This window comes from Anopheles ziemanni, chromosome 3, assembly GCF_943734765.1.
Source record: "Anopheles ziemanni chromosome 3, idAnoZiCoDA_A2_x.2, whole genome shotgun sequence".
In the NCBI taxonomy this organism is placed as follows: Eukaryota; Metazoa; Arthropoda; class Insecta; order Diptera; family Culicidae; genus Anopheles; species Anopheles ziemanni.
Window position 1 is genome coordinate 30,709,666 of NC_080706.1, and position 25,050 is coordinate 30,734,715.

Here is a 25,050-nt window from a genome sequence, read left to right on the forward strand (position 1 = left end):
TATGAATTTCTCTCCAGATAATTAACTGAGTAATAAACAGATGTCGCGGCTTAATGTTGGTTTTACTTTCGTATGCTTTGCAGCGGTGAGGAACAATGTTCGTTCAAAAAGAAGATGAAATGTAGGCAAGCTCAAATTTTAATTTTCACTAACAGTTCCAATTATCTTTTCTTCCCCACAGGTATCGTGACGTCCCCGAACGGTATCATAACAATCTACCGAAAGCGTCTTACTTTCATACAAGGGCAGCGCGGCAACAAACTGTTGGTGGTGGGTGGGTACACCTACGCCCGAAACAACCATCTAAAGTCGCACACCATCTACTGGGCATGCCGCACAAGTTATGACCATCAACGTTGTAATTCCCGTGTCGTTACTACACTGCTGGAAAATGGCCTCTACCGTATATTGATCACAAATCCCAAACACACGCACCCGAGGCGGGTTGCGCTGTCGAAGGAGTTTATGCTCGGAACGTTAAGGGAACAAGACCATTCTGCAAGGCCTATTTCAAAATATGTCAAGACTTCACCAGCCACATGTCAGGACTTCATTGCACCAAGAGCAACGAAATTGGGCTCAAAATATCAACCACACGCGCAGTCCAACGAACCGCAGCCGTCAACATCGAAATACAATACGGAATGGATTCCAATGAAGCAAGAAAAGGATTGGTAAATTATGGCCCCAGGCGTTGATCCTAGACAGTCGCCGAAAGAGGGACAACCTTGGCCTCTGAGGCTTCTGGTTCTCGGAGGGCGATGCTCAATTCCTCTTGATACTTGTTGCATACATTTAACGTGCTTGAATCAATCAGATGCTGTAATCAAAGTATTTGACCAGCATAAATTTCCGTGTACACAAAGAAAAAACAAATCCATCTCATAATCCTTGGTATAGGTTTAACCGAAGACGGTCACTAAAATGGAAGCAGAAAAGGATAATTGAAAAATAAATAAATCGATTTTCAACCTATAACCTCAAACATACACGATTCGTTAGATACTTCTAGGCCATAACTACTTAATAATTTAGTAGTTATTCACAACAAATTGTCAGCTAGGAAACATAATTTTACAATTCAACATAAATTGTGTTTCGACTCCAGTTTCAGTGTAAGAAATATTTTACCGATCATCGATTTCAACTACGCTCAACTTACATTTTTTTTTGCCGACATTGCCGACAGTGTAAACCGGTTGATGAACAATTCTGCGTGCGGATGAAATGATGTACAGCTTTGATCAAATAAGTATCAATATGAAATATTTAAATGGATTTTCTATCATAGATGGTGGTGAAGAGAAGATTAAGTTAAGTATGTTATAGCAAGGGCATGATTTATCTAATAAATGGTTGGGTAAATAATCGCAAACTATTGGTTAAAGAGCATCCACTTGCGTTACCCAAATTATGTGTTTGTGTTGTTAAAAATCACTTTAGGTACTTGAATCGAATATAAGTAAGGCTAATATCAATAGATATATTGTTTAATTTTTTTCTAACTAGTTCTCTTTTTCTTTCCTCCTTTCACAGCGCGTCGAATATTGAAATCCAGCAAAAAGAGTAAAACACCGAAATGGTCCAAAATGGATGTTTCCCCATTCCTGGAAAAACCATCAGTGCCGGTCGTGTTGGTACCTTGCCGTCTCGGTGGTATGAAGGTGCTACATCGTGATTACTACTTCGACCACCACATAGCGAGGGGCCCCATCAAACACTATCGCTGTGTCGAGCATGCCAGACTGGAGTGCCCGGCTCGAATTATCGTAAAGGACTCTAGAGTCTACGACGTCGAGCCTCACCACAACCACAAGCATGGTTCGTAGATGGTGTGGTACCTGTTGGTGGGACAAATAACTTGTTCACTCTACTTTCAGGAACTCTTTATCATCGTTTTACAATACATTATTTTACTTAGGATGTTTGATCTATTTGAACGGTCCATTCGAAATGATACGGTTTTTCACCGGATTTTGAAATGTGAACTATAGATTAGTGTTTGGTAAAAGGGGATACTTTATGCAGAAAATAAGTTTCTGCAATAAGTACGTATGAAGGAACTAATGGAAAAAACAAAAAAAACAAAATTTATAACTTCTTCCTAGCCGAAAGTGCCTTTGGAACGCGAACAAACTGATCAAAATATGGTTATACATTTTAAGGTTTTATTAATTATTTCCACAATGGAACTTCTTTTCCGAAAGTATATTGTCTGTCTCAATAAATTGTCCAATTGACTACAAAGTTAGTATGTTTTAAATGTGCTTTTCACTAATCAAAAGAATTTGCTTTTTCAGGAATATTCATTAAGTAATCCCACACTAATCATTGACTTGTTTTTTCTCACTGCAGACAAAAGCGATCCACCTAAAAAGGCCGACAACAAGCAGATTGAATCGAAGCTTCCCAAAACACTGCAACCGGACGCATCAGCAAATCGCCTCCACCGGCCAGTCAAGCCGGCAGCCGACAATCCAGATGGTAAGCAACGTGGCAAAGGAGGCACATCGAAGGCGGCCCCAAAACGTCCTACGCTTTCGGCGGCTGAGATTCAGGCCACCATCCCGGGGACGCCGGTTGTTTACCTGGCGTCACGGTTCGGTTCGGCCAAAGTGGAACTGAACGAGCACCACTACGTGTTCCACTATACGTCTGGCGGAGTGGCCTACTATCGGTGCGAGCAGTTCAAGCAGCTACAGTGTCCCGCTCAGGTGCTGGTAGTTGCCGGCAAGGTTCACCCTCTGAGCATCGACCATACGCACGCTGTTGATACGAAGCGCCAGGAGCAAGTTTGTTCGCGCTATACAAGTGCATGACGAGTTGTCTTTAGAATTTCTAAAATTTACTTTGTAACATATCATACAAGAAAAGCCCTCTAAATGGGCAATCAAAATCTCAGTTTCGAGTGAAACTGAATTGATCCAGTAATATTTGACGGGTTATGAATTTTTTTTCTACACCAGATTTAAAGCTTGGTAGAATATCAAATTAACTTCCACTAGAAATTAAAAAAAAGTTGATTAATTTTCCCGTTTATTCTTTTGTATTCGATATTACAATACACATTTTTCAAAGCCATGAGTTCATCGGGAAGCAATATATGTTATCTTTTAATATCATACCACCATTTTAGCAGGTGAAAGAAAATTATCTCTGATACCGAGAGGCATCTGGCGCAACACCAAACAGCATTGGGTTGTGTTGGAATTATTCCACGGTATATTAATACTACTAGCTTCATCTGACTTTCTGTTGTTCTTTTGTGTCTGTTTTTCTTCCAGGACACCATCGATTCCAGGCCAAAATTGTACCGTTGTCAAAGGAAAAGCTCATGCCCATAATTGCTGTACGGAGTAGTGGTCCAGCAAATGTCGACTCAGCGACGTCAGCGTTCCAACGAACGCGAAAGAACTGCGCCAAATCAAGGCAAGCGCTCGACTTCGATGAAATTACCAAACGGCCTCCGACGGTGATGACGCTTGTACCGACGCTGAAAGGAAGTGCCGGCGTAGAGTACCGGGGACACCATTTCGAGTTTCACTACACCCGCAAACACCATAAGGTGTATCGATGTGCCTGGCATATCTCGCAAAACTGCACAGCCCAGGTCGTGTTACACAACAAGTTGTTTTATGTTGTTCGGGACGAGCATACGCATGGCACGCCGGCAAAGCTGCATCCAGATATTTTGGGCAAAAACACGCTTAAGATAAATTTGTAGGACTAGCTGGTTGGAAAAAAATTGGACAGAGAATTTAGTTTTTTTTTAGAAGTTAAGGATTCATACGGAGAATTTGAATTTGATAAACTTGAGGCCTTTTATTAATACAACAACAAAATAATAAACTCATTCTTTACCGTCAATTGAATATCGCTTGTAACCGGTTTTCTTCTAATATGGTTTTATAAAATGATCCTGTTTAAGACTGTCGTTAGCAAAATTAACTAATATTCTATTTCTCCCATGAACAAAGGCCCGACGGAACTGATGTACATCACGCACAGGCAAGGACGCAAACAACTTTGGATATCTGGGTATCCTTTTACAAAACATATGGTTACGAACGGTACCGTCTACTGGCGCTGCGCCCAATTTAATGCTCTGCGGTATGTTTATCTGACCCCTACTTTCTTGTGAAAACCGTATGCTTATTTAAGTTTTTTTTTTCTTTTCAGATGCAATGCCAGATATAGGCAACGGCAGGCGACGGGGGTTCTAGAAATTGTACACTCCGAGCACACTCACGAGGTCATCTATGAAAGACGCAAGCGAGGTTTGCTGAAAAAACTTATCGACCAACGGTTGGTGCAGCAGGCAGCTGGTGAATCCAAACAAATGAAAGCAAGAACAGAATCGAAATACCGCTAGAAAAGGTAACGTACAACGCCTTGTTTTAATTCATTCATTGGATCTCTTTTCTCCATGAAGATCCTCATCGTTCCATTCTATAAACGACAAATATATGAAACATCGTAGCGGATAGTTTGAATTAATAAAAGTCATGTCCATACAGAAAGTTTTGTATTACTTTCATGGTGTATAGATAAACTGCTTATTATTTTATACCTATATTTATTCCTTATTTTTATTTTCTTTACAAGTATTTTATGTTAGCAGTAAATCTATTATTTTTGTTGTGGTTTCCTTTTGCAGATCTTAATTCATTAGATATCCAGTACGTAAAGAGTAAACGTGGAGCGCCACAGCTTAAGATCGACGGTCAAACGTATACCAGGCAACGTGTCCGCAATCGCTCCATCCGCTGGCGCTGTGTGCAATTCAAAGCATTGGGGTAAGTCTTAACTTATATATGTCTATATATAAGCAAACAATGTAACGTCATCAGTTTCTATTTCCATTCCAGCTGCATGGCCAGAGCTACAACGAACCGTTTAAATGGCGATGGTATAGTTTCTCTTATGAGCATCCACAACCATCCAGTAATTAGCGAGCGACGTAAGCACGGTGAACTGAAAAAGTTGCTCGAACAACGCCATTTACAGCAACTAGAGCACATGGCCAACATATCGCCCGACCAGCTGGAATCGTGAATGGTGTGAATCAAGTTTATCATCAAATTATCAAGTGATCAAGAAGATCAGTTTTATAGATATACAAAAGAAGGTCAGGAACTATTATTAAAAAAAAAAGAAAGTTAATCACGACTACAAACTCTGCTTACAGCTACTGTTAGAGATAACTAGACAAGATTGAGTGCGAATCCGAAATTGTACCCATAACATGTCGAAAGTATACATTAACTGTAATAAATCAATTCTTTCCATTTGTAACTTTCAGACAGTGGATCAAAGGACATCACTTATGTACAGACGAAGCGGGGAGCTGTCCAGCTATGTGTGGATGGGTTTCTGTTCACGAAGGACAAATCACGGAAGCGAAGCTCGTTTTGGTCATGCACGCAAGCGAAGGTGTTCAGGTGAGAGCAATCTGGTAAGCGGTTAAGAGATCATGTTAACTAACATCGTTCAATTTGCGTAAAGGTGTACCGCAAGAGCCTCAACGTTTCGCATGCCGCCAACTTATGATACAGCGCGAGAGAGGGTGGTGGTCAGGGGGTTCCACAATCATCCCATTGTGACCGCACGACGGAAACCGGGCGTCCGAGCAAAATTAATAGAGGATATGAAACGGCAGAATGAGCATATAATTAAACAGGAAAATTTAGAGTAGAGGTGACCGTTTAGGACAGACTGAATGGCCAATAAAAATGAAAACGTAATTCATCACCCAAGGACTCGTTAAACGCTGATTTTCTAGACAGCATCCCAAATTCAAAACAAATTTTAATGTTCCCGGTAGCGGAAGTGCATTTAATTACATTATTTTCTTATTTTAGGAAATCGACCTGTTTTAACTTATAAGAATAGATTGATATACAAAGCGTCTAGCCGTGGTGTGCAGTTGCTGATAAATGATTTTCCGTACACCAAACAGACTGAACGTGAAAATGTGACCTTTTGGAAGCGCTGTCAGGCGAAGCCTTTAGGGTAGGTCGGTAGCATATATAACAGTTGAATGTTTTTCTAACACTTACATCATCTGGTAAATCTTCTTACAGATGTAAGGCGGCCGTTACTTGTTATCAAAATGCTAAGTCCTACGTCTTACGCGGTACTCACAACCACGGACGGATTACGGAACGGCGGAAACGTGGTGCTCAACGAAAGCTCCTGGAAGAACGGAATCAAGAAAAACAGTTGCGAAGATTGATAAAAAATAATATTTAAAAAATGCGATGTACGAAAAAGGTTACTCATTAACCTTATTTCATTGATCTCGTTTTGATTAACGACGACCTAAGCCTTGATGGCCATTTCCCGCACGTCGATGTGAGATAGGATTAAAATAAAGATATGCTCACAACATCGCAACACCATACCCTTTCCTTTATAGTAATATTCGTTTTTGCATCGACCCACAGTTTAGTGGATGAAATAATTATTATTAAAAAAATTCAATTACATATTATTAACCGGTGAATTGACGATTTTGTTTTAGCTAACGAAAAACGAGCCATTTTCATTTTGAACAAAAATGCGCAGCTCCAACTTATGGTGAACGGTCAGCTGTTTAACAAGGGAAAGCAGGTGGCTGGTATGGATGTCTGGAACTGCACGATGGAAAAACAATTTGGGTGAGTATAGCTCTCCTCCGCACATTATCCAATACGAAAACCCGATACAAACATAAACATTTCGATTTTTTAGATGCCAGGCATTTGTGAAAACTTCTCTTAGTCATCGTGAACGTGTTGTTATGATCAGCAACAAGCTGCACAATCATGTAATGAACATTCGACAGTTGGTTTCTGACGGATTCACACGTGTTTTTTGATTTGTCAGTTGGTGACTTTTTGCCTGGACGTTGAAAAGAGTGATAAGTTTTATAGTTCAGTGACTTTCTCAATCCCTTTTACCTTTTTTGAAGCAAGAAGGAAAAAAAAGGAAGTTTTAAAGTAGTGCAAGCTAGCGAGGATGGGGGTCAATGACCCTGGAGGGGGGATACCCCTCAGCAATTATTTTGGAGCATTGAGCGACACGATTGAACCGAAACGAAAAAAAAAACAGAAATGCAGCGCCAAAAGTAGCAACCAGCATCACGGCTGAAGAAAAATTTTTGGTCATGGAATCGATTACCGACGGACGTGATTTAAGCCGGGTAAATCCCTTTCTACTGAACAAGGTCCTCGAGAATGCAATGGGAGGCAAACCGGAGCATGTCACTAGGCTCAGGGATGGCAAGCTTTTAATAAGAACAAAAAACGAGAAGCTAGCACAGAAAGCTAAGACAATCAAGAAGATCCCCGAGCCATGTGGCATAGCCGTAAAGGTGATTGACCACCCCACTTTGAACACGTGCAAGGGAGTTATACGATGCCCGGACATAGAATTCATGTCGGAGGGAGAAATCCTCGCCGGCTTGAAGGAACAAAAAGTGTCCGAGGTTGTCATTATGAAAAGAAAAGCAGGTGATGAGATCGTTAACACTAGAACGGCGATTATTACCTTCCAGACAACGGTAATCCCCCGGTCCGTCGATTTCGGCTTGTACCCCGTCCTCGTGGACGTCTATATCCCCAAACCCATGCGGTGCTCCACTTGTTTAAAAATTGGGCACACCAAGAAATGGTGTAGAGGCGACCGCGTGTGCGCAAACTGTAGTATGCCGGAACACGAAGGTGAGTGTCCCTTTATTAAATGCGTGTCATGCTCAGGCAACCACCACACTCTCAACAAAGAGTGTCCAACATACCTCGACGAGGTAGAGATACAAAAGATTAAAACCTTGGACCGCGTTACTTACGCTGAAGCAAGAAAAATTCGCAGGATGCAGTGCCCCACTGTCCCAAGGATTTTCACTACTACAGACCAAAGCTTCGCCCAAGCGACAAAGGGCACAACACGAAACGAAACAAACACGAAAAGGATTACTAAAAACTATAAAGAAGAAATGGTCAGCCTGCCTGAGCAGGTGACCCAACCAAAAAAAATCGACATTCAGACAGACAAAATTCAAATAAACACCGATACTACCGAACGCTGCGATGAGGGGGAATCCTCATCAACTAACGAAAAGACAAACACAAAGGGCATGGACGTGTCGGAAGACACACCAACGCAAATAGAGGAACTTATCATACAAAACAAGGACGGAGTAAAAATGGCTCTGAGATCATTATCCGCTGCCGAGCGGGTAAAATTTTTCGAGTGACTATGAAATTTAAAGTATAAAAAATAATTAATTATGGAAACCAAGCTTTTCGGTTCGCTCTGCACCATTCCCATGCAAGTGATGGATGGTAAAGAGAGGAAAATAAAAATCCTACAATGTAACGTGCAGAGTCTGCGAAACAACGTAGGCGAGCTGGAAAGAATTGCAACAGACGAGAACATTGACATATTTTGCATTCAAGAAACGTGGTTAAAGAAAGACGCCAATGTTAGATTAAACTGCTTCCAATTATTTCGGGATGATAGGGAGGACGGTTACGGCGGTACTGCCATTGCGGTACACAAAAGCCTCGAGGCAAGCAGAATCACCAGCCATGCGATGTCGTGTTATGTGCAGACCACAGCCGTGTGCTTACCAAAGTTAAATCTGGTGATCTCCTCATCCTATGTCACTCCCAAAACTCCGCTAGCAGTTTTTAAAGCTGTGATGGAAGAGCTGTGCTCCAATCTGAGCCAGCACCGAAAGATCATCATTACAGGTGATTTTAACGCACATCATAGCTATTGGGGCGACCAGCCTACAGATAGTAGAGGAAGGCAACTACTCGAGTGTATGGACGAACATGACCTTGCCATAGTGACCAACAAGGAGGCCACATACATCCCTACCAACACCAGCCAACGGAATACGGCAATCGACGTGATGGCGTGTTCGTGCGACATCCTGCCCTATACCACCAGAAGGGTGGAGGATTTACACATCGGCACGAGCGATCACAGGGCAATTACGATTGAAACCCAGCTGGCTGTGCATAGGAAAAAGTGGGTCACCTATAAAAAGAGCAAAATCCTGAGCGAGGTGGGTCAACTGTCTTACAACCAGGACGCTGCCATCAGCCTTATCTGCAAGGATGTCACGGGAATAATAAAAGGAAATCGTCGTACCTCCAAGTACGTGGCCAAAGCCTGGTGGAACGATGAGACTAACCGGGCTTGGGAGGAAAAAAATGAAGCCCGACGAAAATACAACAGACATAAGACCTTGCTTAACCACATAAACCTAAAAAAACAAACTGCTAGATTTAGATTTTTGAAAAAGAAGGGCAAAGATGACAGCCTAGGGAAAGCAGTGGATGACGTCACCCCGCAAACCAAACCCCATGCCTTATGGAAAATTGTCAACAGGGTGAAGGGACGCCCCGGTCACCACCAGGAGAATCCCATAATGAGCGATGAAGCGATGGCTAAGGAATTTCTAAAAATAAACTTCCCCACCGGCAGGAAAACGTCCGATGTGAGCTTACAAGCCCATGACTCTACGGGAGCGGGAGATTTCCTGAACCTGAAGAAATGGCGCCTCATTGTCACAAAAAAAAAGAACACCGCGCCAGGCTACGATAAAATAAGCTATGAGATTCTGAGGCAATTAAACGACGACACCACCCTGATGCTCATAAAGGACCTCAACAGAATGTGGGCACAGGGCAGGATTCCAAAGGTATTGAGGACAATTAAGATCGTGGCCATCCCCAAACCTGGAAAAGACCCCAACGACGTCCGAAACCTAAGACCAATTTCGCTACTCCCCACCATAATTAAGGCGGCAAACACGGAAGTGCATAAAATCATATTGGACACAATGGAGAAATACCGTTTTTTCCCGGACACTTCCGTGGGATTCAGGAGAAACTGCGCGACTACTTTGGCCACCAACATCCTAGTGAACCAAGTTTGCTTAAATAACGCCAAAAGAAAGATCACTGGTATCATTTTTATTGACCTTAAAAATGCATACAACAGTGTCGCAATATGCAAGCTACTCCGAATCCTCCAAGCCTACTTGATCCCTCCAGAGGCAGTGCGATGGATTAGAGCCTTTCTTCAGAACCGGACAATCGAAATGTGCGTCAATGGGAAAACCCTGAGAAGAACTGTGTCCGTCGGTCTTCCACAGGGAGACATCATGTCCCCAACGCTTTTTAACATTTACACAAGCCAATGCCACTCTCCGAATGGAGAGGTAATCCAATTCGCTGACGATTTTGCCATTATCCACTCAGGCCAATCGATACAAGCGGTAACAGCGAAACTGCAGGCATCGGTCAACAGGCTCAAGGACCACCTAGACGAGCTAAACCTTGTGGTCAACATAGACAAATGCTGTGCGATGGTTTTCCCAAATTACGATCCTGGCTTGAGAATTAGAATAAACAACTCAGCGGTGCAAATTAACACCCAGCACAAGTTTCTGGGTGTGGTGTTCGACCAAAAATTAAAATTCCATGAACACATTGAAGCTCTCAAGGAAAAAGCAAGTAAGCGACTGAACATCGTTAAGTGCTTATGCAATAAAAGTCATTCGGTCCATCCGGAAAGGGCCTTGCAACTTCATAGAGCACTTATCAGAGGCACTCTAGAATATGGCATCGCCTGCACCAGTAGAGCAAACAAAAATAAAATTGCATCTGTCAACACTGTAATTAACCAATCCCTAAGAAAGGTCACTGGTTGCTCCAAAACCACACCGATCAATACTTTGATGGCAATTGCTTCCGAGATTCCTTTTGAAATTAGACGCGAGTACTTAGTAGCAAAGGAGCTCGCGAAGACCTTGGCCCATGCGAAAATAAGTAGATCAACACTCGCCAGCTTCCAAATCCTCAGTATATCCAACAAATCGTCGCCACAACACAGGGCATACGTTGATAACAATGAGAGTCTGGATATAGTAACAAAATACAGCTATAACGATGCCACGAACGGTGTTAGAAAGGAGGGAATCAGCCTATCAATCCCAGGGTTGGAGGGTAGCAAGAACAGTACGAACCCAGAAACCCTAAGACAGATATGCAGGACCATGATGCAAACGCTGGAGGATAGTCCATCAATCTTCACTGATGGAAGCATCACTGAGCATGGCTGTGGTATTGGGATTGTAATTAAGGACCGAGCGACGGGACAAGAGGAGTTCAGCTTCAAAGTGAAGAACGCTACATCGATATGCACAGTGGAACTGCTAGCCATTGACAAGGCACTACACCTCGCCAAGATGAGAAGCCTTAAGGGGCCTATCATTTATACTGATAGTATGTCTTCTTGTCATATACTCCTGAAAGCTAGTGAAGATCTCTTCATGGATGAACTCATAAGCAACATCACTCACACCTGCTTGGAATTAGACGCGAAAATTCAATGGATCCCAAGTCATATCGGTATTCCTGGCAATGAACAGGCCGATCACCTAGCCAAACTAGGCACTACAAGCCAGAATACCATATGCAACAAAATAAGACTCAAGGATGTGATCCAAAGGCTAGAATCCAGAATGCGCTCGGAAGCGAATCAGTGGTACCGCGAAGCATGTGCTACAAAAGGAAAGAAATTTCAGCGCTTCCAAAATTGTATTGATAGGAAAATGTGGCACTATAGAATGTCCCTTTCCACCAGGGCAATTAAAACACTGAACAGACTAATAGCAGGACATGATTATGGTAACTTCTGGCTACACAAGATGAAACGTGCTCCTAACGGAAATTGTGAACTTTGTGATACCCCAGACACCGCGTCCCATAAGGTTTTCTTCTGTCGTAAATATGCAATTAATCGTGAGCAGAATCGGGACATTAAGTTGGATAAATTCATCAAATTCTGGAAGAACAAGAAGCAATGTAAAATGAAAGCAGTTTACGACTTTATCGTAGCTAATAGAATCTCGTTTTAAAGGAAAAGAATCCAAAAGCATCCATCAACCACCGAGTGAGCCCGGTATAAGGCTACGATCATAGGACGTGCTTCCAGCAGGAAATGGCTGGCAAGCCTGTCGACCAACGACGGTCGTGTGAATTCTCAACCCGTGATTATAAACAACAGTCCATATGACAGAACGAGCGTGTCTTATTTAACGAGCGGTCAAAACAAAATCAATTGCTGCTCATCAAGTTAGATTCACCATAAAGGGCTTCCTGCCTTACGTAGGTCGGAGCATTTTCAGAAAATCGGGGCATATGGCCTTAGTTGCCGGTCCTTAATCCACAGAGGTCTACATCACCAGAGTAGCTGGCGAAGGCCCAGGAAGCTGGATTCAACAGCCGTACTGGTGTAAATCCTCGCAGACGAAGAAGAAGAAGAATCATGTAATGAACGAAATGGAACCAAGGAATACCCCATTGTTGGTAGAAGAACGCCACCATTTAAAATCCACCCGGGAAAGTTTGCGCACAAAGCTACAGTCCATTGGCAGGCGTAATAAATTGAACCGGAACTGACTTGTCTTTGTGGCAATACCGCAGTGATGCAGTGATACGATAATCGACGTCAACAATACGAGGACAATGAATAAATCACAGTGTATCAAACGCTGTTCGCGCGGAATAAGCGGAATGAAGTGTATTACGATTTTTTTTAAATCAGCATTCAAACTTTTGGAAAAAAAGTTTTATGGGGAAAAGGATCTATAGCCAAATAATAGTTAACCACTAATTGGTCAGCAAGGAATCACCTTGAGGACGATGCAAACAGTTTGTTCAATATATGTTGGATTTATTATTTATAATTTATTCTTTATCATTTACCCAGGTGTGACGTTCAAGACGAGCTCTCGTGGTCATATGCAGCTAGTCTACCAAGGCCACACGTTTGAAAAGGAGAAGGAACGTTTAACCTCGTCCAGCTGGCGGTGCAGTAAAGCAAAATCCTTCAGGTATGTCTGACGGCCGGATAGGACCAGATGGTCAAATGATCTCTTTATTTATTTTTTTTATGAGCTATTCCTCCCTACTTATACTATTTATCTTAATTCACAGATGTAAGGCAAGGATCATTGAGCAGAAAAAATACGACAAACGGGGAGTGCGTCGTTTTCAAATAGTTAGAACCGAGCACAATCACCCAATTGTTACTGGACGTCGAGCACGGGGTGGATGCTCCGTGAGTGGTATATTAAGGTAGCACCGAAAGAAACCTGCGAACAAATAAATAAAGGCCATTCTCTGTTAACTGTTCCTTATTTATTGAAAACGATTTGGTAGTCAGAAAAAGACGGGGGGTTTAAAGGGTTTAATTCCTGACCAACCTTCTAAGCAACTTATCTATTTCGCCTTGTCTATTGCACTAGGTTCGCACAAAATCGAATACATTGTCACGGCCCGCGGTGGTTTGCAGTTGAGCATCGATAACTTTCGCTACGCCCGGGACCGCATCAAAGGTGGGACGGCTTCGTACCGCTGCGTACACTACAAACCACTTGGGTAAGTAAACCGATATTAAGCAATGCTCTTCGAATGGTCAAGTTTTTAAACACGGGTTCAATAGTTGCAGGGCGCGAGCAAAAACGGACAACGTGAGCGGTAAACTGAACGTCATCAATGCCTCCCACAATCATCCGGTCCACATGGATCGACGGAAACGGGGGGTGCTACGCATGTTGCTTACTAAACGAAAACTGTCGTCCCGTATGCCCACGAAACAGTCACAACACCCGTACGAAAGAAGAGGGACGCCTAGCAAATAAACGGAGTAACAAAGCAGGACACTTGCGTGTAAGACACACTGTGCTGTGGTTCAACATTAATTTAAGACAAATAAATCATTATTGACGATGGGGATAGTTTAATGTAGAATAAGTGTATGAACACTAATAATATTGCGATGTACGCACATTGATGGACAATGCTATGCGATTTTCTTTTTCCAACGTTTTACTAATGCCAACCATTTTCATTTCCATTGTAGATTTGGAAAGTTCAAAAAGACTGTACAAGAGAACTAACAAATGGGAGGAATCTCAGCGGGTGGACAGTACTGCCTACGGTTACAACCAGCGGGGTAACTTGGTGTACGAAAGCTTCAGCTACTCGAAGGCCAGCATCAACGGCGTGGCAAACATCATCTACTGGCGCTGCACCGAGTATCGGAAACGGAAATGCCGCGCATCACTGAAAACCAAGGGTAAAGATCTGTTTGTTATCGATGCGACCCACAACCACGAGCCGAAGAACTATGGCCGGGTGCTGTCGGCTACGTTACCGATATTTAATGTAAGTGAGTGAATGCCACTGAATTCTATTTTAAAAGATTTGTTCTATGTGACCCGCTTTAACTCAAATTCTCTTTTTTCTTTATACAATTGCAGGTTACGTCTCGTGAAACATCAGAAGAAAATAAAATAAACGAATAAATACAATGTAAACGAATAATTTATGTTACTTACGATGTTTGTACTCGTTAGTCCCATTTGAATGTTTATTTGGAATTGTTTCTGAACCTATTGCAGCTGTTTGATAAATCATGCTCCGTGCACATACTCATGGGTTAATTCTTTTCTGTCTTCTATTGTTCGCAGCAAAACAAAGGAAATGGAGATATTCTCGCGATCAACCGGAACCAAAAATCACGGTGATGTTCAGAAAAACTGACCAGCCCGGCCAGACACTTTTACGAAGGAAAAAGATCGATACAGGGGATGGAGTTCCGTCTAAAGTGTATCATCTGACCACCACACCCGTTTCGAAGGATAACTACGACCGTATGGAAACTGCCTCCAGGAACAAGGGTACCCTTGCTGGCCCGAGCAGCATTCCACCAACCAGACAGGTTGAACCGAATGTTGATACCGTTAAGATGCGCGATAACACTCGTCCTAATGCTTGCGATATAGTGAAACAACTTTCAAACGGCCATACACTGTTGAACTTAGTGAGGAAGCGCGTCCGAGGTTTTTGTGTGTACTGTATTCAGAGAAATCCTGATCCGAACTATAAGAAGAATTTGATGAAAATTATTACTTACTGCTCGGCCTGTGCTTCTTCGCAGTGGATGTGTGAGGGTTGCTTCGATGATCGTCATAACGTGCAGCAGTAGGACTGATCTTATAGTATGGTAGAAAAATTATAATCTTATAGAATCTTATAGTATGGTAGAAAAATGAAACAATGAACTAAAATCGAACGTTGCGCATGGCAGTTTTTAGATAGAGCTAATAGCATACAATTTCTATAACTGAATAAAAAACTGGACGAGAAACACAACGTAGGGAGAGTATAAAATGAAGCGACGAGGGTGTGAAGAGGAGATCCAATAACGATTTATTTCACATTCATTACTTTGCAGATACTCCTGTCGGTTGCTACGTACCAAATATTTGCTTACACGTTTTTTTTATATTTTCAGAAGTGGACAGATGGAGGTAAGTTCATAAGGAGGAGAAAGTAAGAACGTAACGTTGCAGGTTGCCCACATTATGTAGAAACTTAAATGAAAAAATCATTAAACATGCTTTTTTCATTCTTACATAAAATCGAAATCGAGATCATCCTACTAACATTTATCGTTTTTATTTTTCTTTTAGGTTCTTGATCATCTCATATGAAACGGAAAGATAGTTGAATCCTAAGACCTATCCGGGAAAACGGCGCATCCATCTTCATGCTCCGATAAGCTAATACTTTTAGTTGCGAATAAAACGAAACGAAATTTGTTTGTATTACATTTTTTATGTGTTACCACAGTGCGTTAGATTCGATTTACGGATCGTCATTTCGCTTCAATCAATTTTCCCTAACCAATGAGCTTTTTTTGTTTGATAATATTTTTTCGAAATCCCCCAAGCTGGACAAAAACGTCGTACATTCGTTCGGACTAAACTTCCCTCTAGGAAGGAAAATGTTAGAGTTAGTCCTCTGCACCCTACGCCCCCCATAAGGAAGGAAAGGATTTCCAACGCGGTCGAAAACAGAGGCATCGTAGCGACGTCTGGCTTCAGCATCCATGATAGTGGACCGTTAGTGCAGGGATTTACGTTCCCATTGCAGACAAGGAACGAGGTGGAACGTCTGGAAGACGCGATCCATGCGGATGAAGCTATTCGTTCTCAATACGTAAGTTTAAAAACCACTTTTATCAAACTTAGACCAAATACATACAGTTTATCAGATTTTATAAAAAACTACATCGAATATTTTCATGTAAAACGTAGGTGCCATCCACTATCGGTAACACTTGAAATGTGTGTTTCTTTTCAGATAATCTTCTTATCAAAGCGCAAACCCAAAAGTATGACGGTGCAACAGTTCGTATCGAACGTATTTTCCGACGAAGCTCTGACAGCCTACAATTTTCACGGCTCCAACACCAGTGGCCGTGCGAAAATCCCAATGAAAACGTATTCGGTGTTTTTCGACTGTTTCCTGGGTACGTTTGAGCCTGTTGAATTGTATAACAATTTCATTTGATTGGTTTTTATTCCCAAACATAATTTAACCCTGTACCATTTCCTATACTGCGTCTGCTATTTTCATCTTTTTCCTATACTGCAGAGGCATTTGAACGGACTGGTTTGAACGACATGGCACTTCAAACCCAACTGACGGCAGCTATCAAGTACAGCCGCAACCGCATGCGGCAGCGCAGTTTCCGGGCACGCAAGAATCGAGAGCGACAGTATGGGTCTCAAAAATCGCAGAAGAATCTGATCGACCCTGATCCTTGATGTTTCGCTAAATACTAAGTACATAGACTACACTGAAATTTATTACAATTAATAAATGCAAAATAGTGTAAGGAATGCATTGTACGAATAATATGTGTTTATAATAAGTTTTTTGTTCTTATTCTTTTTGATAACGACATATCAGCAGCTAAACTTGGTAAAACATATTCTTGAAGCATGTGTGGTCTGTGAATTGATTTATTTTCATATTATTAATAACTATTTTCGCTTTACATTTCAGGTAAATGTCAGATATCGTTGGTTCATTCTTGGATATTACTTAAACATCAGAAATAATCATCAGAAACTCAGTTGCTGATGGAACCTTCTTCTGTTCGTTTTTTAAATGATCTCACATTTATCATGTGTCCGTAATAAATAAATCGTTTACAAGAAAAAGAACTTTTTTTATAGAACATTTAATTGGCCATTGTCTTGATTGTTCCTACACATTTTTTTAACGAAATTGGTTGTTTTCATTTCCAGAGCTAGCCGAGTCAGTGCCGTATTGGAAGAAACAAATCCGGGAGCTGTGCAAAGGGTTCAAGTTTGCGCAAAATCCGAACATCGTCGAAATACGCACCATAAAGCAAATGTTGCGCTCGATGGATATACGATTTTTCGAGCTGCAGGGTATCAATCCGCGCAAACCGCTCACCATCAGCGGGTTCCCCATGCCGCTGCAGTGCGAGGAAGATATCGAGCGTTTAGAGCTGATGGTGAAACGAAACCCAAAAATTCGGCAACAATATGTACGTACCGAACAGATGGCTGATCAAAGTACATTGTTCGTTGTCCACAAGAGTAACCGAGATGTTGTGCTTCATTACAGGTTGAATTTCTCCGGTGCCGGAAAGCGTTAAGCGCTGACATTAATGAATGCTTTTCTAACTTCTTCTCCGACGAGGCAATGCTCAACTACAGCTGGCCGATGACTGATACCTGCAAGATGCCCAGAAAGCAGATGAATAAGTATCAGATATTTACCGTGTGCATGCTCGGTAAGTTGAACTGCATTTTAATGGAATTGAGTTTTAAAATCTCTGCCTTATCTCTTGTCATTCGCAGAAGCCTGGCAGGAACATAAGGTCGATATGGAGCAACTGTCCCGTGAACTTCACCGTGCTGTATTATCCATCAACCGTAGACGCTGTGCCGCGAACCAGAATAATCGGACGCAAAGGACAGATTAATTCAATTCAAACAGTTGATCCTTTTCAAAGGCATCAGATTCCTTCTTCTCATGTATATATTATATATACGAATTATTCCACAGAATGAGAAATTATTTGTAATGAAATTAATTTTTCGCTGAGTGATTATCTTTAATTGGCTTTTCTAATAAAGCACTACTTGTTTAGCGTATCGAAATGGGAAATTGCTTGAAATTTTCTTCAATGTATTGCTTTTCGAACAAACATATTTTTCAGCGTATTTTTTATCCTATGTTTTTCACGTTCACGGTTGTTTTTCTTTCATAATAGTCTGATTTATTTTGAGTTTTTTTTTAACTTTCGTCCTATCCCATAGATACCATAGTTCCGGATTGCAGCCAGAATGAAGTTGTCGGATTTCGTTTTCCGCTCTCATGCCCGGAGGATATCGAACGACTAGAGTTTGCTGTTCAAACCGATACCACCGTGCGTGCCCAGTATGTAAGTATTGTTAGATGGTTTAGACTAGGTCGTGGAAATCAATCGATCCCTTTCATACACGATAATACTTTTGAATATTTTTAGATTAACTTTCTCGCATCGAAGAAGTCTCCAGATAAAGGTGTTTCGAAATGCTTCGAACACCTGTTTAGCCATTTATCATTGTACAACTACTGCTTGATTAAGCAAGAAGCTGCTGACGCGGGAAAGAAGCTAATGACTGACTATGATATTTTCACCATATGCATGATAGGTAATGATTACTGATCGCACATTCATTTATACAACATGTAAAATAATTGTGTATCTGTTTGTCTTCTTTTATTTAATTACGTCCGTTCAGAGGCCTGGCAGTCGCACGGATTAACGAAGGGAAATTTACTATATGAACAGCAGCTAGCGTTAGATGCAGCCCTCGAGCATCGTAAGCAAAGCATATACAAGCGCCAACAGCGCTCGAAGACGATCCAGAACATGTTACGCCAGCTTATTCCAAAATCGACGAAGTGAAATTTTTCACTAGAAAAAATAAAACTGACAAGCTTGGAATGCAGTGCTTTATCCTCAATTATCTTAAGCTCTCCGAAGGTTGCCAAATGTGGTCTCGCTTAATCCTTCACCAAGCGTACGATCAATAACGAACCATTTCCTTCACTCTCCACAGACTTACCGAAACGGGCTAAAGATCTCGGCAAATTGAAACAGGAACTCTTGGAGCTTGATCGAACCCTCAATCGTGGCACGGTGTTACGGCAACGACGGCAACTCGGCCAGGTGCCGGGTTTCAACTTTCCACTAGGGACCGAACAGGAGGTGATCCGTTTGGAACACACCGTCGTCATGAATAGAAACGTTCGGAATCAGTACGTAGGTATTAAGTGCTGGGTAAGTTTCAGCAGGATGTTTAACATCTTTTTGATTCTATTACAGGTTCGATTTCTTGCCACACAAATGCACGAATCGAAAATGAACGTGTCGAAATGTTTGTCGTTGTGCTTTCAAAACGAAGCTCTAATAAACTTCGAATGGAACCAGGAATGGAACACGAGAAATGATCGAGTCAAGATCATCGGAAGATTCCATATTTTCACTTCTTGTATGCGTGGTAGGTTGCATGTGTTTTTACAACTTAAAGTTGTTATATTTCATTCTACGATATAGCAATAACAAACATCTTTTCTGTTTTCAGATGCATGGAAGCGTTACGGCATAACAAAGAACATTATTGAACGGGAACTGAAACGCAAATTAGTGCTAATGAAAAATAACAAATAAAGCATTGAAACCCGCCTCATTAATATGTGATGGTTTATTGGAAAAAATCTTTTTCATTGTAATGTGTTCACTTTTTTATCGTTATTGTCGTTTTCTGTCATCTACAAATCATTACTAATTCGGTTTTTTTTCCCTTCATCTTTTCAGATGTAAAAACACCTTTCTTACGATTTACACCATATTTACAGGGACGCAAAATTCAAGCAACAAGATCATTTAAGCGTTCCATGTCCTTGGAGCTTTCAAAGGGCACGCAAAAGTTCGTCCTTAAGTTTCCACTGGAAACCGGGGCCGATATCGAAATGCTTGAAGACGTCATTCAGAACTCGGAAAGTGCAAGAAATAAATACGTAAGGGTCACTAAACGAGCGAAGAGATGAACACTAGCGGTTCGTTCAATTTGCGGATATTATATGTATTATTGTTTGTTGTTTTAGAAACAACTGCTGCAACAATGCATACGGGAAAACCCTCGAAAACCATCGCTCGCCCTGCTGAAGCTGTTTACCGACAAATCGCTAGACGATTACAACTACACCGGCCACTGCAATTACACGCGGTCCAAAAAGAACGCGATGAAAGATTACATGATTTTCACCGATTGCATCGACGGTAAAGCAGACGGGTTTCACATGTTGTACCATTTGCTGATAATAGTGTATTTTACTTCTCTTCTCTTTGATTATTAGATGCATGGAACAACATTTTGCCTCCCGGTGCTCGGATGCGCGCAATTCGTGGTGCGATTGCACTGTGCGGGAACCGCAAACGTATGCTGAGGATGCGTGAAAAGCAACGGAAACACTGCAATACCGACAGATTTTAGGCACTGCACCGATCATGGAATGTTAAGGAATAGAGTAGGATGAAAAAAATCAACTACATTACTATTCACATTGCGTGGAATGGTTTGTGGTTTCCGTTTTTTTTTTGTTTTATAAAACACAGTAACTGTAAAACATGGTTTTGAAATTTTCTTCATATGTGAATTCAAAGAAGGCAAAATAAAATAACAATATTTTAAATCTTTTTTTTTTTTTGTTTGGACTTTCATTGGGAATTTAATTCAACCTTCAAAATTCCTTGATTAACAATTCTCTATGCATCTTTCATTCTTTTTTTAGACGACGAAAGTCAATCCCTTTCCCTCCAACTATCTTCACAACCGGAGCTACGCCATCATGAAGGAGAACCGGTGAAACATAGTATTCAACATTCACCAAATGGATGCTTCGGACTCATCTCGTCCTGTGGGATCAATTTTCCTATCGAAAGTGAGGAAATGGTAGAGGTGCTGGAATCGATGGTCAAGGAATACGACGGAGCACGAGACGAATATGTGAGTGGATTTCTCCGTTTTCCTCTTGGTTCTAATTTTGACAAGTTTCTTTGTCGGCGGTTTTTTTACCAGGTGGCCTTCCTTCGAGAGCAAATGTCTCCCAATGCGAGTCTGTTGTCGAAGTTTGGCAACATTTTCAGCGACAGTGCGATGTATGGGTACAACTTTTCCGGCTTATGCGCGCGTGGACCGAAGCGGAAAGCCATGCAAGAGTACGAGATTTTTACTGAGTGCATGACCGGTGAGCATATGACTGCAGCCGCGGAGTCCAATGACCAACCGACCATCCCGAACATGCAATCTACTAAAACTTTTTTTTTTCTTTATTCTTTCTACCAGATGCGTGGTCGGAGTACGGTATTAATTCTGAAACTTTGCGTGATCAACTGACGATGGTCATAAAGTATATCAATGGAAGGAAGAGAAATCGAAAGTACTCTAAAAACCGACGTGAACGTCGCAAAATGTCTACGGCGAATGGAGATAGCACGAGCAAATAAGCGAGAAGTGCTATTAAGAATTTTCACTGATGTGAAATTGATGATTTAAAGAATCCTTTGCCTTATCTAACTAATGTGTCTTTTGTAAGAAAGTTATATCCTGTCTTATGGACGCAAACAAAACTTTTTTTTCTACATACTCACACACATGAGTGCAATTTTGCCATGGTCAATTTTCTACTTAATTCAAAATCAAAAGCTAATTTTAAGATATATTTTTTCTCTATTGCGAAGGAGCGAAGGTTGAAATGAAATTTCAAAATGTTGCATGCTGTTAGTTTGTAATGGTGAGTATACAAACAAAAATGTATTTATTTGACACAAATTACAACTTTTCAACCGATTTTTAGTAAGAAATATAAGTTATTAATCGAACATTGTTTCTTCCTTTTTACAGATAAAAACGCCAGAGAATATAAGGGCAAATCTTTTTCTACAAAATCATCGAATTTTAAGCTCATAGTAGGATTCCAGAGAGTAACTTTCATATACAGAGCTTCAGAGTTGTAAGCACCATTTCGGGAAGCTAGAATTAACGAAGAACTTTCATAAATAAATCTCAGTCTATCTGAAGCGATAAACTTTAGCCTTAAAGTACCGTAGCTAACTGTAATGCCTTTGTTGGTTTCCGAATATTTTGACAATAACATTCAGACTATAGTGTATCGCTGTGTCTAACCACTCTCTTGCGTTTTCCGCGCAGTGTCCATTTTCAACATGATGGAACCAGCCATCAAGATCGAAGAGGACAGCACGGACTTTGGAGAGTTTGCGTTCCTGTCCGAGCAGCACCTGATGGAGGACATCGCCAGCGCCGTAAAGAAACCGACTACCGGCCCCTCGAGGAAAGTGGTGGGCCGGAAGCGAAAGGTGGACATTGCGGAACTGTTTCAAATGTCCACCAGTAGCGTAAGTCAGCGCAACCTGCTCGAGAAACCGTTCCCAATCGGGTCGGTGCTCGAGCTGAACGAATTCGATACGTTGCTCTTGGGCAATCCTTCATTCACGGAAAAATGCGTAAGTCCAGAGGGGGGACCTGTGATCATCGAAGAGTATTTAATTCACCGGGTTCTTTTCATTCTCTCCGTAGGCACAAATGCTACATTCCGTCATTCGGGATGAGGGTAACACGCTGGACAATGTAACGTGTCATATGCGCTTGCTGTTGGAACATGCCGTCGATTACACGGTCATTCTCCGGTACAGCTGGTATGGCTTCATGCCTCGGTCCCCGATGTCCCGGAGTAGTGGCGAGCAGCACCCATTTCGAAACTTACTGGGTGTGATCAGTTTATTGCATCGGGCGCGACAGCTCCGGTTTGCCACTTGTAGCCGGGAAGAAATTAACGAAGGGATTGAGAAATTCCTCAAACGAAAGCTTCGGTGCCATGCGTTGTTTGTGAAGAAGCAGCAGTTGATAAAACATTAAAGTGGGAACATGGGATTAGGGGTTGCTCTACCCTTTCGGCCAAACACGAGATTACTAAGTAGGTGCCAAAGTAGAATTTAGCGTGCAGCGAGTTGAATGTGTGTGCTACGAACGCTAGAACGAGGTTCGTCGCTAGGTTAGGTGTAATTCCTCGCTCGCTGAAGTCTCATTTTTTTATCTCTAGTCATAGCACACGTTCCCTGATTCTGGGGCGCTGTAAGCGATCATATACTCCGTACTATTAATACATATTTATTGTGATTTCATTGCATACTAAACAAAACATTTACCGCGAAGCTGATTCACATCGTGTTCGAAACATCGTGCGGAACGCTTTCAAGGGGGTTTTGCATTTCGTCGAATGTGCCAGTTTATATCGAGTCTTATCATTGTAAGGAAGTACGTAAGGAAACCCCGAAATAATTCGTATGAATTGTATAATAACAAAAAAATGATATGTGATGACAATGATCTGAAAACAAAAAAGAATTTCCTGTCGTTTCGGAAGCCACGGCCACGTTCGATGCGATGTTAATATAGTTGCGGACAAAAGAAACCAAAAGTGTGTTTGAAAAGTAATCTTACTGTTTTCTGGTGAATTTTGCTCGAGTCCAAAATGAATGTTAAAGAATTCAATTGATTTTGAAATCGACGATAATTAAGGCGCACAATATATGACTGCGAACTGAAGAGAGATGTCTATTTTATTTGTTGGACGCAATTTGGAAATTGCATTGCATGGAGAAGGATTTTGTGTGATTGCGATTTATGAGATTAACGAAAACATACTCAACTACTTCCTTCTACCTCAATTATTTTTCAGCTCAACAAGATAGGCAGCACCAGCAACCGAAATTCCACATCAGCAGTAACGGCACGCAAACGGTTGTTTACTTGGGCCATGTTTATAAACTCAACAGACAACGTGGTCGAATGCGCTACTGGGAGTGTGCCAAACGACGGACCAAGTGGAGCAATTGTTCTGCAAAGTTAAGCACCGAGTATTCCATCGTACGTAGCGTAAGCGGTGGCGAGCATAATCATCCTTGCTACAAGCTAGTTCCGGCGAATTTCAAGTAATAAGGGAAAATTAAAATCAACTGCCTGACTTCTCATTTGAAACACTTTTTTCACCGGGCGTGACACTGCGTTGTGTAACGCCTAGGTAACGCCTATCGAAAACGCTTAGGCTATGGTCTACCTATATGTATTGAAAGGTTCATTTCTTAAGGTTTAGTAATTCAGTTTAAGTTATGAATATACCCTTATTGGTCCAAAATTAACCACCCTTCTTCGATATTTTTTCGTATTTATTTTTTCGTTGAAACCGTTATGTTTTTTTAAGTGAACCGTTAGCGTTCAAATATTCAAAAAGAATGTATGTGTTGCGCTTTGCATAGCTTCAGTTGCAAGTGTAAATTACCCGGTTGACAAAAATTCAAATTTTTTGCTGCTGTCATGTAGTACCAGCAAGTTTTTCCATGGCAGATTGCTGGGACTCTTGCTGGAACTACATAGTACCAGCAAAAATGTCAATTTCTGTCAACCGGGTAGTAGGAAGACGAGGATCTAGGCCCGGACCTCATTTACCCTTTTATCAATCAGGTAAAAATTGAAATCAGGTCCTGGTCTGAATCATTGTCAATCCGTGGGTAAAATCTAATGGCAGAACAGATCAGACAATCGACGTTCTATTTTATTTATTAGTTAAAAATAGTTTCATGAACTTGAACATCTTCTTCTTGGCGTAACGACCTCTTGGTCATGCCTGCCCGTTAAGGGCTTACGAGACTTGTTTCCCTGTTGTACGTGGATAGTCAGTCCTCTCGTACAGGGGAGGGTCCGGTCTCGGTTGGGATTCGAACCCACGCCGTCGAGGTGGTGAGCCCGGGGCTCATGGGCCGATTTTCTAACCGGCGCTACCGCTATTTGGACATCAAAATCAAATAGATTCAGATCAAGTCTGAATCAATTCAAATCTGATTCGAATCCCGAATCAAATCTTTAGATCTGTCAGATGGGATCGAATCTTCTAGTCTTCCGATATCAATTCTGTCAACACTAGTTTCGAGTTGCAGCTTTCTTTCCTCAACGCTCAAAAAGGTCAGGTCCTGCCAAGGTGTATAAATATAGAAGGTGACTTTATGTCGCTTTGGAAGGGGTGCCATATT

The 25,050-nt window shown here is 41.6% G+C and overlaps 3 protein-coding genes across 9 annotated transcripts in view; all 3 read left to right on the forward strand.

The window, feature by feature from the left end:
* The window catches only part of LOC131286106 (modifier of mdg4-like), a 51,978-nt gene extending 28,449 nt beyond the window's left edge, over positions 1 to 23,529 (forward strand). The window contains exons 4-6 of one of the 7 annotated variants that reach the window (XM_058314986.1): positions 6,524 to 6,659; positions 6,733 to 6,802; positions 12,324 to 12,476. In XM_058314986.1, coding sequence (XP_058170969.1) covers positions 6,524 to 6,659; positions 6,733 to 6,802; positions 12,324 to 12,461 — 344 coding nt within the window. In that variant the 3' untranslated portion in view covers positions 12,462 to 12,476. Of the gene's footprint in view, positions 1 to 181; positions 713 to 3,977; positions 4,111 to 4,179; positions 4,393 to 5,302; positions 5,442 to 5,505; positions 5,734 to 6,523; positions 6,660 to 6,732; positions 6,803 to 12,323; positions 12,477 to 13,309; positions 13,443 to 13,506; positions 13,709 to 14,536; positions 15,059 to 22,153; positions 22,468 to 22,540 lie in introns of those variants that run through there. The other 6 variants (XM_058314977.1, XM_058314991.1, XM_058314992.1 and 3 more) reach the window with 6 other exon arrangements.
* LOC131286111 (uncharacterized) lies at positions 16,238 to 16,766 on the forward strand. Its single transcript, XM_058314998.1, has 2 exons — positions 16,238 to 16,383; positions 16,509 to 16,766. The coding sequence occupies exons 1-2, from the start codon at positions 16,248 to 16,250 to the stop codon at positions 16,679 to 16,681; spliced, it is 309 nt and encodes a 102-aa protein (XP_058170981.1). The 5' UTR covers positions 16,238 to 16,247; the 3' UTR covers positions 16,682 to 16,766.
* LOC131286109 (uncharacterized) lies at positions 19,769 to 20,510 on the forward strand. The gene is made up of 3 exons (XM_058314997.1): positions 19,769 to 19,961; positions 20,049 to 20,223; positions 20,301 to 20,510. The coding sequence occupies exons 1-3, from the start codon at positions 19,839 to 19,841 to the stop codon at positions 20,435 to 20,437; spliced, it is 435 nt and encodes a 144-aa protein (XP_058170980.1). The 5' UTR covers positions 19,769 to 19,838; the 3' UTR covers positions 20,438 to 20,510.
* Positions 23,530 to 25,050: the final 1,521 nt, after the last annotated feature.